This window comes from Parambassis ranga, chromosome 21 (assembly GCF_900634625.1).
Source record: "Parambassis ranga chromosome 21, fParRan2.1, whole genome shotgun sequence".
Classification (NCBI taxonomy): Eukaryota; Metazoa; Chordata; class Actinopteri; family Ambassidae; genus Parambassis; species Parambassis ranga.
This window is the reverse complement of record NC_041041.1, coordinates 16732106-16744418: the sequence shown is the minus strand read 5'-3', so window position 1 is coordinate 16744418 and position 12313 is coordinate 16732106. Positions and strand designations below refer to the sequence as shown.

At 43.4% G+C, this 12313-nt stretch overlaps 1 protein-coding gene across 11 annotated transcripts in view; it reads right to left on the bottom strand.

The window, feature by feature from the left end:
- Window positions 1-2007: 2007 nt before the first annotated feature.
- Window positions 2008-12313, bottom strand: part of tns1b (tensin 1b) — a 134043-nt gene continuing 123737 nt past the window's right edge. For 8 of the 11 annotated variants that reach the window (XM_028393953.1, XM_028393952.1, XM_028393958.1 and 5 more), the window contains 15 exons: window positions 11090-11283; window positions 10854-10992; window positions 8911-9006; window positions 8246-8429; window positions 7116-8158; window positions 6808-6894; window positions 5251-5379; window positions 4986-5078; window positions 4356-4433; window positions 3879-3947; window positions 3721-3747; window positions 3226-3394; window positions 2940-3008; window positions 2786-2815; window positions 2008-2647 (listed from right to left, as the gene is read on the bottom strand). In XM_028393953.1, coding sequence (XP_028249754.1) covers window positions 2509-2647; window positions 2786-2815; window positions 2940-3008; window positions 3226-3394; window positions 3721-3747; window positions 3879-3947; window positions 4356-4433; window positions 4986-5078; window positions 5251-5379; window positions 6808-6894; window positions 7116-8158; window positions 8246-8429; window positions 8911-9006; window positions 10854-10992; window positions 11090-11283 — 2546 coding nt within the window. In that variant the 3' untranslated portion in view covers window positions 2008-2508. The remainder of the gene's footprint in view (window positions 2648-2785; window positions 2816-2939; window positions 3009-3225; window positions 3395-3720; window positions 3748-3878; window positions 3948-4355; window positions 4434-4985; window positions 5079-5250; window positions 5380-6807; window positions 6895-7115; window positions 8159-8245; window positions 8430-8910; window positions 9007-10853; window positions 10993-11089; window positions 11284-12313) is intronic. The other 3 variants (XM_028393962.1, XM_028393956.1, XM_028393957.1) reach the window with 2 other exon arrangements.

The following is a 12313-nucleotide window of genomic DNA, read 5'->3' as shown; positions in this document are numbered from 1 at the left end:
TGGTAGCTAAGGTCACCAGAAAACAGATGCATGGACCTGAATTAAGAAGCACATGGTTCCTTTGTAATCTCTGCACAATCAATGCAACTTACCACAGCTGAGAGCTCATCCTGAGCATCATTAGAGCAATCAGAGCCACCACACAGATGCACGTACTGATTTGTACTGCTTTTTAATGTGTTTTTTTTTCATCAGAAATAGTAAAAGCCATACAATGTAGCAAACCAAAAAAAGACAAAGCTCTATACAGGCATAGTAGCTCATTCACACACATTCTATAGCCCAGGCTGATCCGTCAAAGTGGGCAGATACCACTGGAGTTTCCATCTTGGCAAACAAATGGTTAACATTCAGTTTAAGAAGTCCTTTTTTTTTACCTCAACAAGCATTTTATAGGCAAAAATATTGTTTTCTTTTGCTTCTAATGAGCTGAGTCAAGACACATGAAAATCTTTCTGGGAAAGGCTGGCTTGGATATGACTTGAGGACTGTGTACAGATTAGTCAGCAGCATTAAGGTTACAATTTGACTTGAGCATGCAAGCTCCTGCTAATAAATAAGAGAACATTCTAGTCTGATATAAAAGCCCTGTTAAGTGCTGTGTTTATGAGGAAGGCCTACCCTTTGTTATTTTATCATGCTGCCAACCAGTTCTTCTGAATCAGAGTTATTAATATGAACTCAATAGGGGCTAAAATGCAAAATAAGATACAAGAAAATGATGTCACCATTGAGTTTGTTTGTATTGTCAGTGATCAAATTATTTGAACACAAACGCAGCTAAAACACTGCGTTTGAACAAAAGTGATTCTGTTGTAGTGACTCTTCTACACCACACGGGGGCAGCAGCTACCAACTGAACACACAAGCAGGAGCTGGGCTGTCTGCCTCCACACATGCAGCCACATGAAACCGATCTGTCAACATCCAGATCTTCTCTTCTGACAAAGACGCCGATAATACTTCAACATTTAAGTGCTAAACTTGGACAATGTATTCTCAAAGCAGGTTTAAGTTAATAAAACAAAATGTGTTTTTGAGGATAACTCCAAATTTGGACAATTTTTTTTTTCACACAAAATATTTCCCCTCTCTGAAAAAACACAAAACATAAAAGGCTCCCCAGGAAAACCAGAAATGTTAACAAAAGACATTAATGCTGTGGAAAAACAAAAACATTCAAAAACAGTGATACACTTTTAAATGCACACACTTTACACCTTATATATATGTCAACTTTAGCCAAAATAAAAGCAATCTTCTCGCTTTCAGTAATCTTGGTGTATACTTTACAATACATGTATACAAGATAACATAGAGCAACAAAGCAAAAAAACAAAAATAAATATCTTAAGTCATTGTTTGGAGGTTTATATATATTTATATATCTATATATGTTATTTATATGTATAGCTTACTTTTGGGTAGGGTGGGGTGTTAACAGTTTTGGCAGCTGAACGCAAAGAGTTTCTTCCTACTGATGGAAACTTTGAAGAGCAGTGTGGTAGGACTGAAGAGCTGTACGTGGTGAGCGATCTGAACAGACAGGAAGTGGATCCTCCTCTGACTACTGTGACTTAAAAAGGCCCAACGCTGCTCACTGATGCAACAGGGAAGCCGAAGGTTTAGCTGATTTCCTTCGACTGCGGCTGCGCGTCAGAGGAAACAGGAACAGGAAAGGATCTCTGGAACAACCTTAGTCTGGCTAGTTGCATATTTAAAACAGCGTGTATATGTTGTTGTTGTTTTTTTTACTTAAAAAGCTCTGCGTTTTAGGAGAGAAAGTCAGGCACCAAATGTCATCTAGAACAGTCCTACTCAAAAAGCAGTCTAGAATATTTACACACACCTCACGGTGCAGGATTGACCTACAGTATCAGTACATACAGAAAGAAACAGTATTTTTGATTAAGCAGCCATATTTGTTTTACAAAAAGAATACTTCCGACCCTCCGACAGTGGCACACTATACACGCCCTGACTACTTTTTTTATTTATTTAAATGTCTTTTTTTTTTAGATCTTTGGTTAACCAGTCAAAAAGGCTGATAGGATAACAATCCACCTTCACATCACACTACTTGACTTCTTCTTTAAAAAAATAAAAAATCAACTTAAAAAAATAACATTTGCACACACACAATGTCGTTCCCTCTTCCTGTTCACGAGTTACCCTGCTGAGGAGATTAAAATCACCTCCCACCCCCACATTGTCACACTCACAGCCACACCCCATCCTGCACTTCCTCTGGCCAATTCTGGAGTCCATCCAAAGAAGAAAAGCACATGCATGTAAGCTGCACAACAGTCTTTCATTTGCTTACACACACACACGCACGCATACACACACACACACATTTGCGTAAATGTGAAGGAGCAGGAAAAATAAGGTGACGCGTAAAACCAAATGTGAAACAGTCCGAAAACAGAAAGTGTCTGTGGTTAAAAGAAAAAATAATAATAACAACAATAAAAAAGCGCCAGGTTTTTTTTTTTTGCTGACAGCCTCTTATTGTTTCTGCGAGGAGATCATCTTGGAGACAAAGTTGACGATGGCGCTGGCAGGCTGGTCGGGGTCCAGCTCGGCGAAGAGGTGGCTGACGTTGTCTGTTGTGCTTCCCTGCTTACGCGCCACAAACCCAAACAGCCTGGAACACGAAAAGAACTTCTTAGTGCCAGATACCTTTCCTTTCTATACATACACTAATTCCAGTACTTGGAAATGTCCAATAATGTAATAAAAACACATCTCACAGACGCATACAGCTAATGGAAGGTGTACTTACTTGGCTGTGCCTCCCTCGGGTTTGTTCCATCTGAAAATAAATGTGATACAGGATTCATTTTAAAATCTTAAAAAGGCAAAGGCAACTTGATGTGTGGATAGGTGAAGATGTTACAAAGGAGAACAAATGGTTTGGACTCTAACAGAGCACTCACTTTCTGTCCTGAGGGTCAGTATCGCAGAACGTGACAGTGTTGGTGGGGTAGTGGCGCCGGAAGAAAAGCCTGTGAAGGAAGATGACAGGTTTTACAGTGACAATTTACACATTTTATAGTGGCCATTTTTCACAACACACATAGTGACATGACTGGCTCCTGCTTATGTGCATTCTGAATACTGATCCATGACTTGTATTGACTGACTGATTCTCTCCCTGTTTTGGTAACAGCTGTTTTTGTATTAAGACAAGTTAGACACGGGGCATCTGGGGTTCACACTTACTTCCTCTGGTTGTCAGTGAGCGTGATGCCTTGTGAAGACACCTTGAAGTGCACAATGGTGGCAGTAGGTGGAGAAACAGCAGCCAGCGTCTCAGATATGGCCTTGGCAACAGCCTGAGGACCAGTCAGGGATTCCATCTCTACCGAGTTGATGTAAAGAACATTGCATGCTGGGAAAAAAGTAGATTTTTCTCTTAGTGACGTGTTAAACACAATGATCAGCAGACTGTTCATGCAGTAATGCTGACTCCGTCTATTAGAGGACATGCTTTCTGCAACAAAGCTGGAGGTTTTAGAAATATCATCCATCATTCCACATAAACATTCTGCCTGTTATGGACAAAAAGCTGGACACTGGGGTTAAAAGACATCTCAGAGGAGCAGGGCTTTCAAATATGTGACATCATTTGTGCAGGTAACATCATACACAGACAGACAAACATATACGATGCACATTCCAGATGTAGGGTTTTTTCAAAAAGTGCATTGGGTTTACCATGGGAATCAGCAGGGGTGCTCTGCACTGGGATAACAAGGATGTCACAGAGTCAGCATGAGTGATTTTTCAGGACTGATCATAATGTCACTGATGTCCTACAATCTCAAATCTACCATAAGACTGGACTGGACTTTGAGGATGAGTTGAGGTTTTACCTGCTCCTTGTTTCAGCCTCTCAGTCAGTGGATTTGTTGTTGCGACCTGTGGAGCTTCCTCAATGAGATCTACACAAAATGAGAGGTTGCATTGAGGATGTGACCATTTCTTTGATCTAGAATCATTAACCAATCAACTATGACATAAAAACGTTTTATTTCCAGCCACATTTTATATTCAGGATCATCTTGTTTAACCACCACTTCCTGTTTGTTTGAGGTATAATGTTTGAGGCATTCTATTCTATTATTTTTGACAAAAAAACTGCACAAGGTAATAACGGGTGTCAATGATGTAGTGCATGTTTTCAAATTAAGAATCTTTATTTTTATTTTTACATACCACACTTTTTCCCCCACATATTAAAGAAAAAGATCTCAAAAAGCAGAGCCTGGCTGTGAGTGCAAGTTGATGACAGGCTCTGCATATCCCAAATAAAACACTGTTAAAATCTTACTGCTATGTAACACACATACCTGTGGCAGGGATGAGGAGTTTGCAGGGCAGGGCCAGCGGTGTGATGGCATGTTGGTACACCAAAGCAGACAGACAGCCTGCCAGACGGAAACAAAACAGACTGTCAAAAAACAAGCTGATTTACATGCTTCCTAAAACTCATTCTCATCCTGATAACACAGTGTGATGTAACTCTATGCTATTCTCACTGCACTTCTATAGGAGCTGCATGGTCACATGTCGCAGTTATAAATCCATACGTTGATTTTTTTGTATTGATTATATAAAACTAATCAGTCTGTGGAACAAGTTTTCAACAACAACATGCAGAATCAAGACAAAAGTGCGCAGAAGCCGGCTCACCCTTTTTTGGATTTTGCAGAGGAGTAATGTTTGGTGCTTTCACACAAAAACACATGCACACATCACATGGCTTTGTAGTGTAATTAGTAGGGAGAGCATGAGTTAGATCACTTCAGTCAATGCTATAATTACAGTAGGATTAGATGTTTTAGGACTTTGGAAAGAGGTGCAGAACTTTGCGCCGACAGAGAAAGTCTGACTTCTTCTTCTTCCACATTCATTACATCATTACTGAGCTGTCAGCGTGCTTGTGGGTGTATGTTTAACAAATAAAGAGAGCCACTAACCAAAGTAAGGCTCGTTGGGGCAACCTTTCAGCTTCACTCCTTTCGGGCTGCTCTCGATCAGGAAGTGTCTCACCAGCTCGTTTGTGATGTCACCTGCAAGAAAAGAAAGGGAGAGGGATGAGCTGGCATACGAACCACACGGCTGATTAACCTGCAGACATCACCTCACATGTTCGGGATTAAGATATTAACTTTAATGCTGTCTCCATTTGACCTAAAACCAAAACAAGGAGGAAGAAGAGCTGGTCATCCTCTGGTCCCCTACCTTTCTTACTCTGATGAACAGAGGGTGGAGGAGAGGCCACCTTCATAGCCAGGCCATAGGCCCCCCTGAATGAGTGACTGTCCCGGATGACAAAAGCTCCGGGCTCCCTCTCTCTCAGCAGGCTGATTGCTGTAACACAGTTACAAGGTTTTAATACATTAGTAGGGTCACGTCACACTCATAGAACGTCTAGTGAGGTTGTCTGCTAATTTAAACAGCACCAGATGGCACCAACATCTAGTCTTCTACCTAATTTGCCCTGAATACCACACAGATGATCTGATCGTTCTCAGCTGCAGTTTGTGTTTAGAGCAAATTAGTACATTTAAGCATGCTAATGGACCAAACCAGATGGTTAGCAGTGTAGCTGCTCGCTGTATTAGTATGATGATATCAGCAGCACGAACAATCTGTTGTTTAACCTTAAACTCCCTGTTAAAGCCTATTTACTGTTAACTATTAGTGTCATGAGGTAAAAAATGTTGGAAATCCTAATGCAAGCATATGGACATGCTCCTATGTGCACTTGTGTAACAAGCCAACAGAACCCATTCACCCGGTTGAATGCTGACCAGAATGAAGACAGGCGGTGGTTATGTATGCATTAAAGGCCATGCCAGGTCAGAGTTAAAACATGCATAATATCATAGTGTGATAAAAACGCTGAATATTAAAGTGTAAATTAGTGGGAAAAATAGCAGAAATGTAAAAGCTTATTTTCTGCCATGGCTACATTTGGGTGATGGAATGTGGAGACATTAAAGGCTGAAGGTCAGCCCTGGAAAAAAGGTAGCAGGGAGTTAAAATGAAAACACGAACTACAGCTTCTAACATGATAATTCGCATCAGACAGTCCATTGTTTAAGAAGAGTTTTACCTCACCATTTAGTTCAATGACCCAGTCTGTCCACATGCGACAGTTTAAGCAAGGAAGATGGATGAGATGAGCAACACGTGCAGATGTTCCCTAATTCCCTACATGTGGTGCGGCTTTCGCTCTGGGAGTGCATTGCACTAAGTATAAACTCTGTGTGTGTCTGATGTCACTGCAGTTTGAACATGTGCTTGTGTTTAACATGATATAATCCAATGCAGGCCGTGAACGAACACAGACCAGGCAGCCAATAGCCACCGACCTCACAACCAAAACACACACAAGCAGAAATGCTTTGCGCGTAGACTTACATGTATCTTCATTGCTATTGCACATGTGTGCGTGTACATTTTTCAGAAGTGGTGATTTCAGAAGATCCCTGTGCTTATGTCCATGAAATGTAACACCATGACTTCAGCTTTTACAAGAACCCAAATGCTTCAAAGCAACACTCCATCAAACTACCCATGTAGCATGAGCCACTGCATTAATATGTTTTGCATGTTCATATCCTCTTTCACAATATTGCTAAATACACAGCTTCCATTTATACTACTGGCGACTACAAAGACAGTTGTTTACTTCTCACAACCAACAGTGGCTGCATGAACTCACAGTTCGTACTACAATTGGCACAATAGTGATCATTCAAATCAGAAAAGTCTCTTAGCTGCCTGCTGTACCTTGCTCTCGGGAAATGTCTGGCTTGTACCAGAACTTGGACGTGTCTTGAACAAACTTGACATTCAGCCTGCTGTCAGGGACTCCATCTGCAACAAAAACAGAGAGAATGTCACAGAGCGTCTGTCATCAGTTTGGGGGTTGCTTTATAAATCAACTTCTAAATCAGGCCAGAAAAAGCAACATTCTCAGTCAGACAAGACATAGTGTATCAATGAGCTAAAAGAAACTAATCCTATCCCTACCCACTGCCGTTTGTCTTTCCTCACTAAAATCAGTTTGCTGTAGTCCATACACTGTGCATCCTTACCATGCATATTGAATCTGGAGAAGTCAGACAGGGTGTGGAAGTAGCTGGGAGTGTTTCCTCCACTCATTGGGGATGTCATCTTCCCATTCAGTGTGCCATAGGACAGTGCTCCGTTTGGCCTATCGCCACTCGACATACGCCTCTTTTCTGGAAGCTGAGGCTGGAAACCAGGGGCGGGGCTGCCCTGCCTGAACCCTGCACCCATCCCCATCATCCCACCGTCCTGGTAGCCTGCAGGTGAGATGGGGAAAGAGGGAGTGGGAGGTCCCTGGTAGCCTGAAGAGCTGCTCTGTCGTGACAGGTTCCCGTGTCTCTCATCTGGCGTGGTGTAACCACTGTGCATGGGGTGACGGTCCAAACTGGGGCTTCTCTGGGACATCTGTGAAACAGACGGGTGTCGGCCTAACACCGGGCTTCCTTGAGGGTGTGTGACAGAAGGCTGTCTGCTGAGCACAGGGCTGCTCTGAAGAGGCTGACCCAGGGACGGCTGTCTGCTGAGGACCGGGCTCTGCTGAGACCCCTGTCCCAACGAGGCTTGTCTGCTGAGGACTGGACTGCTCTGAGCTCCCTGAGACAGACGGCGACCAAGAACAGGACTGCTTCCAAGACCTGGCATGCCCACCTGAAAGCCATTAGCTGGTGATGCATACTGGCTCATGATGGACCCGTCCTGTGTAGCATTTGAGCGCTGCTGAAGGAGAGGGCCTTGAGTGGAGCTGAGGATGTTCATCTGGCGCTGTGTGTGGGGACTCCCATGGCTGAGTGTGTTCTGAAAGGGTTCTGAGCTGGGCGGACTGGGATCTGTGACCGCATAGCTCCCCAAGATGGTATTGGGACCAAGGTAGGACAGTGTGGGTGTAGTAGAGCCAAGGTAGGAAGAGGCTGGGGAGCTTGAATCCAGATAGGAGGAAGTGGGGGTATTTATGGCTTGGTATGAAGGTGTGGGAGTTGGGTAGGTGCCCTCTGTAGCCTGAGAGCGGAACCCAGAATCAGTAGTGGGTTGGGACGGAGTGCTAACGCCGCTCTCTGCAAAGGGGTGATCACTGGAGGAGAGATTAGTTAAGAAACATTACTTTCTACATTTTCTTGCAGAGCAGACTTCTTCAGAGTTTTCTCTCAGTAGGACTCACCCCTGTGAGATCTGGATGGGACTGCTGCTGGATAAAGGAGGGTTCAGTGTGTGGGTGGTGGGACTAGGATTTGGACTCTGCTGGCTTGAAGTGTCTCCTGGTGGGCTAAGACTCCGTGGAGACGTGGGCGGCTCTCCGCCTGCCACTGCCGATCTCGCCACTGACTCAACGTAGCTTCTTGGTGCTGCGTATGAAAGAACAGAGCACCATTACAGCAGCCCTGCATTTTTAGGTTGCGTGTTAAGATTCATTTGGCTTGTCAATAAGATACAATGGGAAAAAAAGCTCAATGATAGTGGACTAAACATGGGAATGGTTTTGCCACTTATGTTATGTGGATGGGGGATAAGTGAACGACAGGTCTAGAGGAATGGGGTGGAGGAGACGTCATCAGTGGCATTACAGCAGCACTCTTACCTTCCTCACCCTCACTGCTCTCATCATCTGTGAAGCACCGTTGGAGATAAGCCAGAGAAACAAAATATTGTAAAAGAGACTACAGCAAGGGACTTGGAAAGCGAATGGTTCCAGGGGTAAAATGTTTAAAACCATTTGTTCTCTAAAGCTTTGCAGCTTGGCTAAACTGCGAACATTTCTTGACACAATTAAAAGTTAACTTTTGGCTATGACCTTTTCAGACTGACCTACTGAAAAGAAAAACCAACCTGAGCCTGTTTGATTGAGGAGGATTTCTGCTGGGTTGTGGGGTTTCAGGCCCAGAGCTGACAGTGGAGTCTTGGCAAGTCCAGGAGGGGATCGACCTGCAGAGACAAAGGGCCTGTATCACTGCACAGCATCATACATCACTGACTTGACAGCTGCTACCTGCTGACCATCATCTTTTTAGGGAGTGTGATATCTTTTTTTGTGTTGACACATCTTAATTTTCAAACAGGTCAACAGCTGTCAAGAAACAACATCACATCTACACGGATGAACACACAAGTGCAACATGTTCAGGAGGGTGCGTCCATGCCTCATGCTCTGATGGAGGGGCAAAACATGCATGACCAATCACAATGTAACAATGACACCACTTCACTCATCAGAACGAGGTGTGTGTCCAAAAAAAAAGCAGAGCTGCGTCAAAATGGTCCCAAGAGGAGACACTGCAAATCATGTTTGTGCTCCTTAGTTGTTCTTTTGAGTTAAAGTTTCAATTCTCTAATGTATCACTAACATCACTGTAATAACAGGTGCTTTGACAAAGTCTCTGCTTTATTGCCACTGGAGGGACAGATAAGGAGTGGATTACAAGAGCCTCAGTGCTTAATTTAGCTTATATTACTATAATTATCCTCACTGTGAATATGTTTTATTCCTCATTCCATCACATGGATTGACTCCTTTTCCCCCTCCAGGGTGAAGACAAATAATCATATGGAGGATCAAACTTTCAGAATAACAAAGACACACTGCTAGCATGACTATCATCGGACAAAGGCGTTAATTATGCCGGGGTAAGGCTGGGGAGGGCAGGGTGTTGGCTGCAGTGAAACAAGACAGCAACAGGAACCCAAACACAACAGCAACACAGAGAGCAGCAGCTGCTGAGAGTTTACAATGATGTGTGCTGTACAGTATGTGCGTGCTTCCCTCTCATTTTCCATGGTATGCCCTGCAGAGAATCTACTTTTTTTTTTTTTTTTTTTTACAAAAAGTGCTGCTCTCGTGTGGTTCTCATGCCAAAGCAGTGCAGGACTGTGATAAGTGATGGGTAAGGGGTCACTCGGGCAGAGAGGAGGGGTAGGGGTTGGTATGGCTGACGTTGTGGGACAGTGGAACTCTAGTGGAGAGCCGTGCATCGTCCACTTACCAAAGAATCCCAATCAATTCTTTGTGTTCGACATCTTGATGCCCCACCTTTTGACGGTGGCTGTGTGTGTGTGTGTAAAGAAGGGCTAAGTGGTGATTCAAGGATAAATCTGGTGTCACGTGCACTAAGCAACTAGCTACTCATGCACTTCTAAAGTTTTGCTAATCAATGCAAAACTGTTCTCAGGTAACTTCACTTTGTGCAAATATGGGTAAAGAAATTTTTTTTTAACCACATTCACAGAATTTATGACTTGTTTATGGTACCTAATGTGACCGTGTACTCTGTGTTCCCACTTTGTGAGGATAAACCTACAAAATGGATGTTAAAAATACAGTGTGTGTGTGTTTTTATGACTAACTTTTATGGGTGTGCCCAGGGGGAGATAGGCAAGAGGACAGGATGAGGTAACTGGTAGAGCTGGCAAAGAACATGTTACCTAATATATGAGCCTTGTTTTTGTGTGGGGTGTAGAGAGACACTGAGACGGGGAGGATGAGGAGTGTGTATCTTTGGAGGTGGGTTTGGCTATTCTGCCATAACATCAAATGAAGTACATACAAGAAAAAAGAAGTCACTATCTGTAAAGATTTAAAGGCAGTGGCATGTAAAAGAGTTAAACCAACACAAATATATCAATGCTTTAATATTACTTCCTATAAATAAAGTTGGTGTTTTAAATGATGTCTCTGTTGCTAAATTTAATCTTCAGTTAGGATAAAAATCACTTCATGAGTGTCTATTGGTGCCTGAGATCCACAGTGCCCTCTGTCAGCCGGATGGGGGACTTACACAGGTTGAAGTAAGGGGTTTGCGGCGAGATGGGGAATGCAGGGGTTTGGGGAAACACCTCACCACCAAATGTGGGTGTAGGACTGATGGGGCCTCCTTCCATTTCCTCAAAGGCCTCTCGGTAGCTGTGCATATTTCTCTGGAGAGGGAAAATGAGATAAGAAAACAAACACAAACTCACGTCATCACTGGGGGAAAAAGCTACGAACACATGTTCTAAAATGTGTGTTTTCTACCTCCTTGGGCCGTCCCCCAGGGTTCATCGCTATTGCGTTAACAAACTCAGGAGACACACAGCGGACGGGGGAGCGGACTGGGACATCAGGAGACGGACCGTCTTCTGGACCGTTCTGTTGCTGGCCCTCGCTGGTGATGCGCCGACGAGGGAGAGTTGTGGGCTCGTCCAGGGACATGGCACGGGCCTGGACGCCTGTGATGAGAGCGGATGTTATAAGACAGCCATGGCCGATCCCTGCTGCTCTGTTATCTGCCTTCCACCACTGTCACCAGATGTTAATAGTAAGCAGCCACTGTGAATGCTCACTGCACGGACCACTGTGTGCATTTAGCAGACAGTCAAATTGGCAAAGCACTTGGAGCAGGCCTCAGATTTGACATGCACACTCACAGGTTAATGGAACATTAGCAGATCTTCAAAATAAAGCCCTGAAGTCACATGATTTATACAAACCTCATTAAAAATGTTTCATTTTTTCATTCCCAACAAAATAATACAAACAAGTGACTTTCTAAAACACTGGTGCAGACCCACTGTTAGTTATCTAATGCGTCAATGTGGCCAGCCCTGGCTGAACCTCAAAGCAGCCTGTAAGCTGATTTCTGTTAATCTTGTTTAAACTGAGAGAGCAGAGACAAAGCTAGCAGCATAAAACAAACAGGATTGGAGGTTTTTTCAGCTAATACTGTATGTCTATTGACTGGAGGGGTTGAGGTAGCAAAGCCAGTTTCAAAGCCTACCACTGGCTGCTTGGTGCTTTGGAACAGGATGAAGGTCAAAGGGAGAAAGAAGGAAAATACATTCTTTGGCAGTGTTTGTGCTGAGGCTTTCTTGATGTTTCAGATTCTGCTGCTGAAACACAGGGATTAATATTCTTTGGTGGACCTGCAGCTGCTCTGTTGTGTTTGTTTACGTCTCCTTTTTTGCACCTAATCAAGAAAAAGCCTCAGCCAGGTGAAATGACTCAGAGAGAGACTAAAAAAACAAACAGTTCGGTTACAGTAATAGTGACCTTATAATGTAACAGATGCTTCTATACATGGAAAGGATCATTTAGACACACCCTAAGAGCCTCACTGTTGTGGAAACAGGAAAAATATTGATTATTCAACGTGTCTCTGAAGCAAGGGAGCAAAAACTCAGCCAAATATCTGTGGAGAAAAACAGCTGTAAAAATGTGACAAATAGTTGAGGTGTTAAAAAGAATTTGGCTCCAGGCACT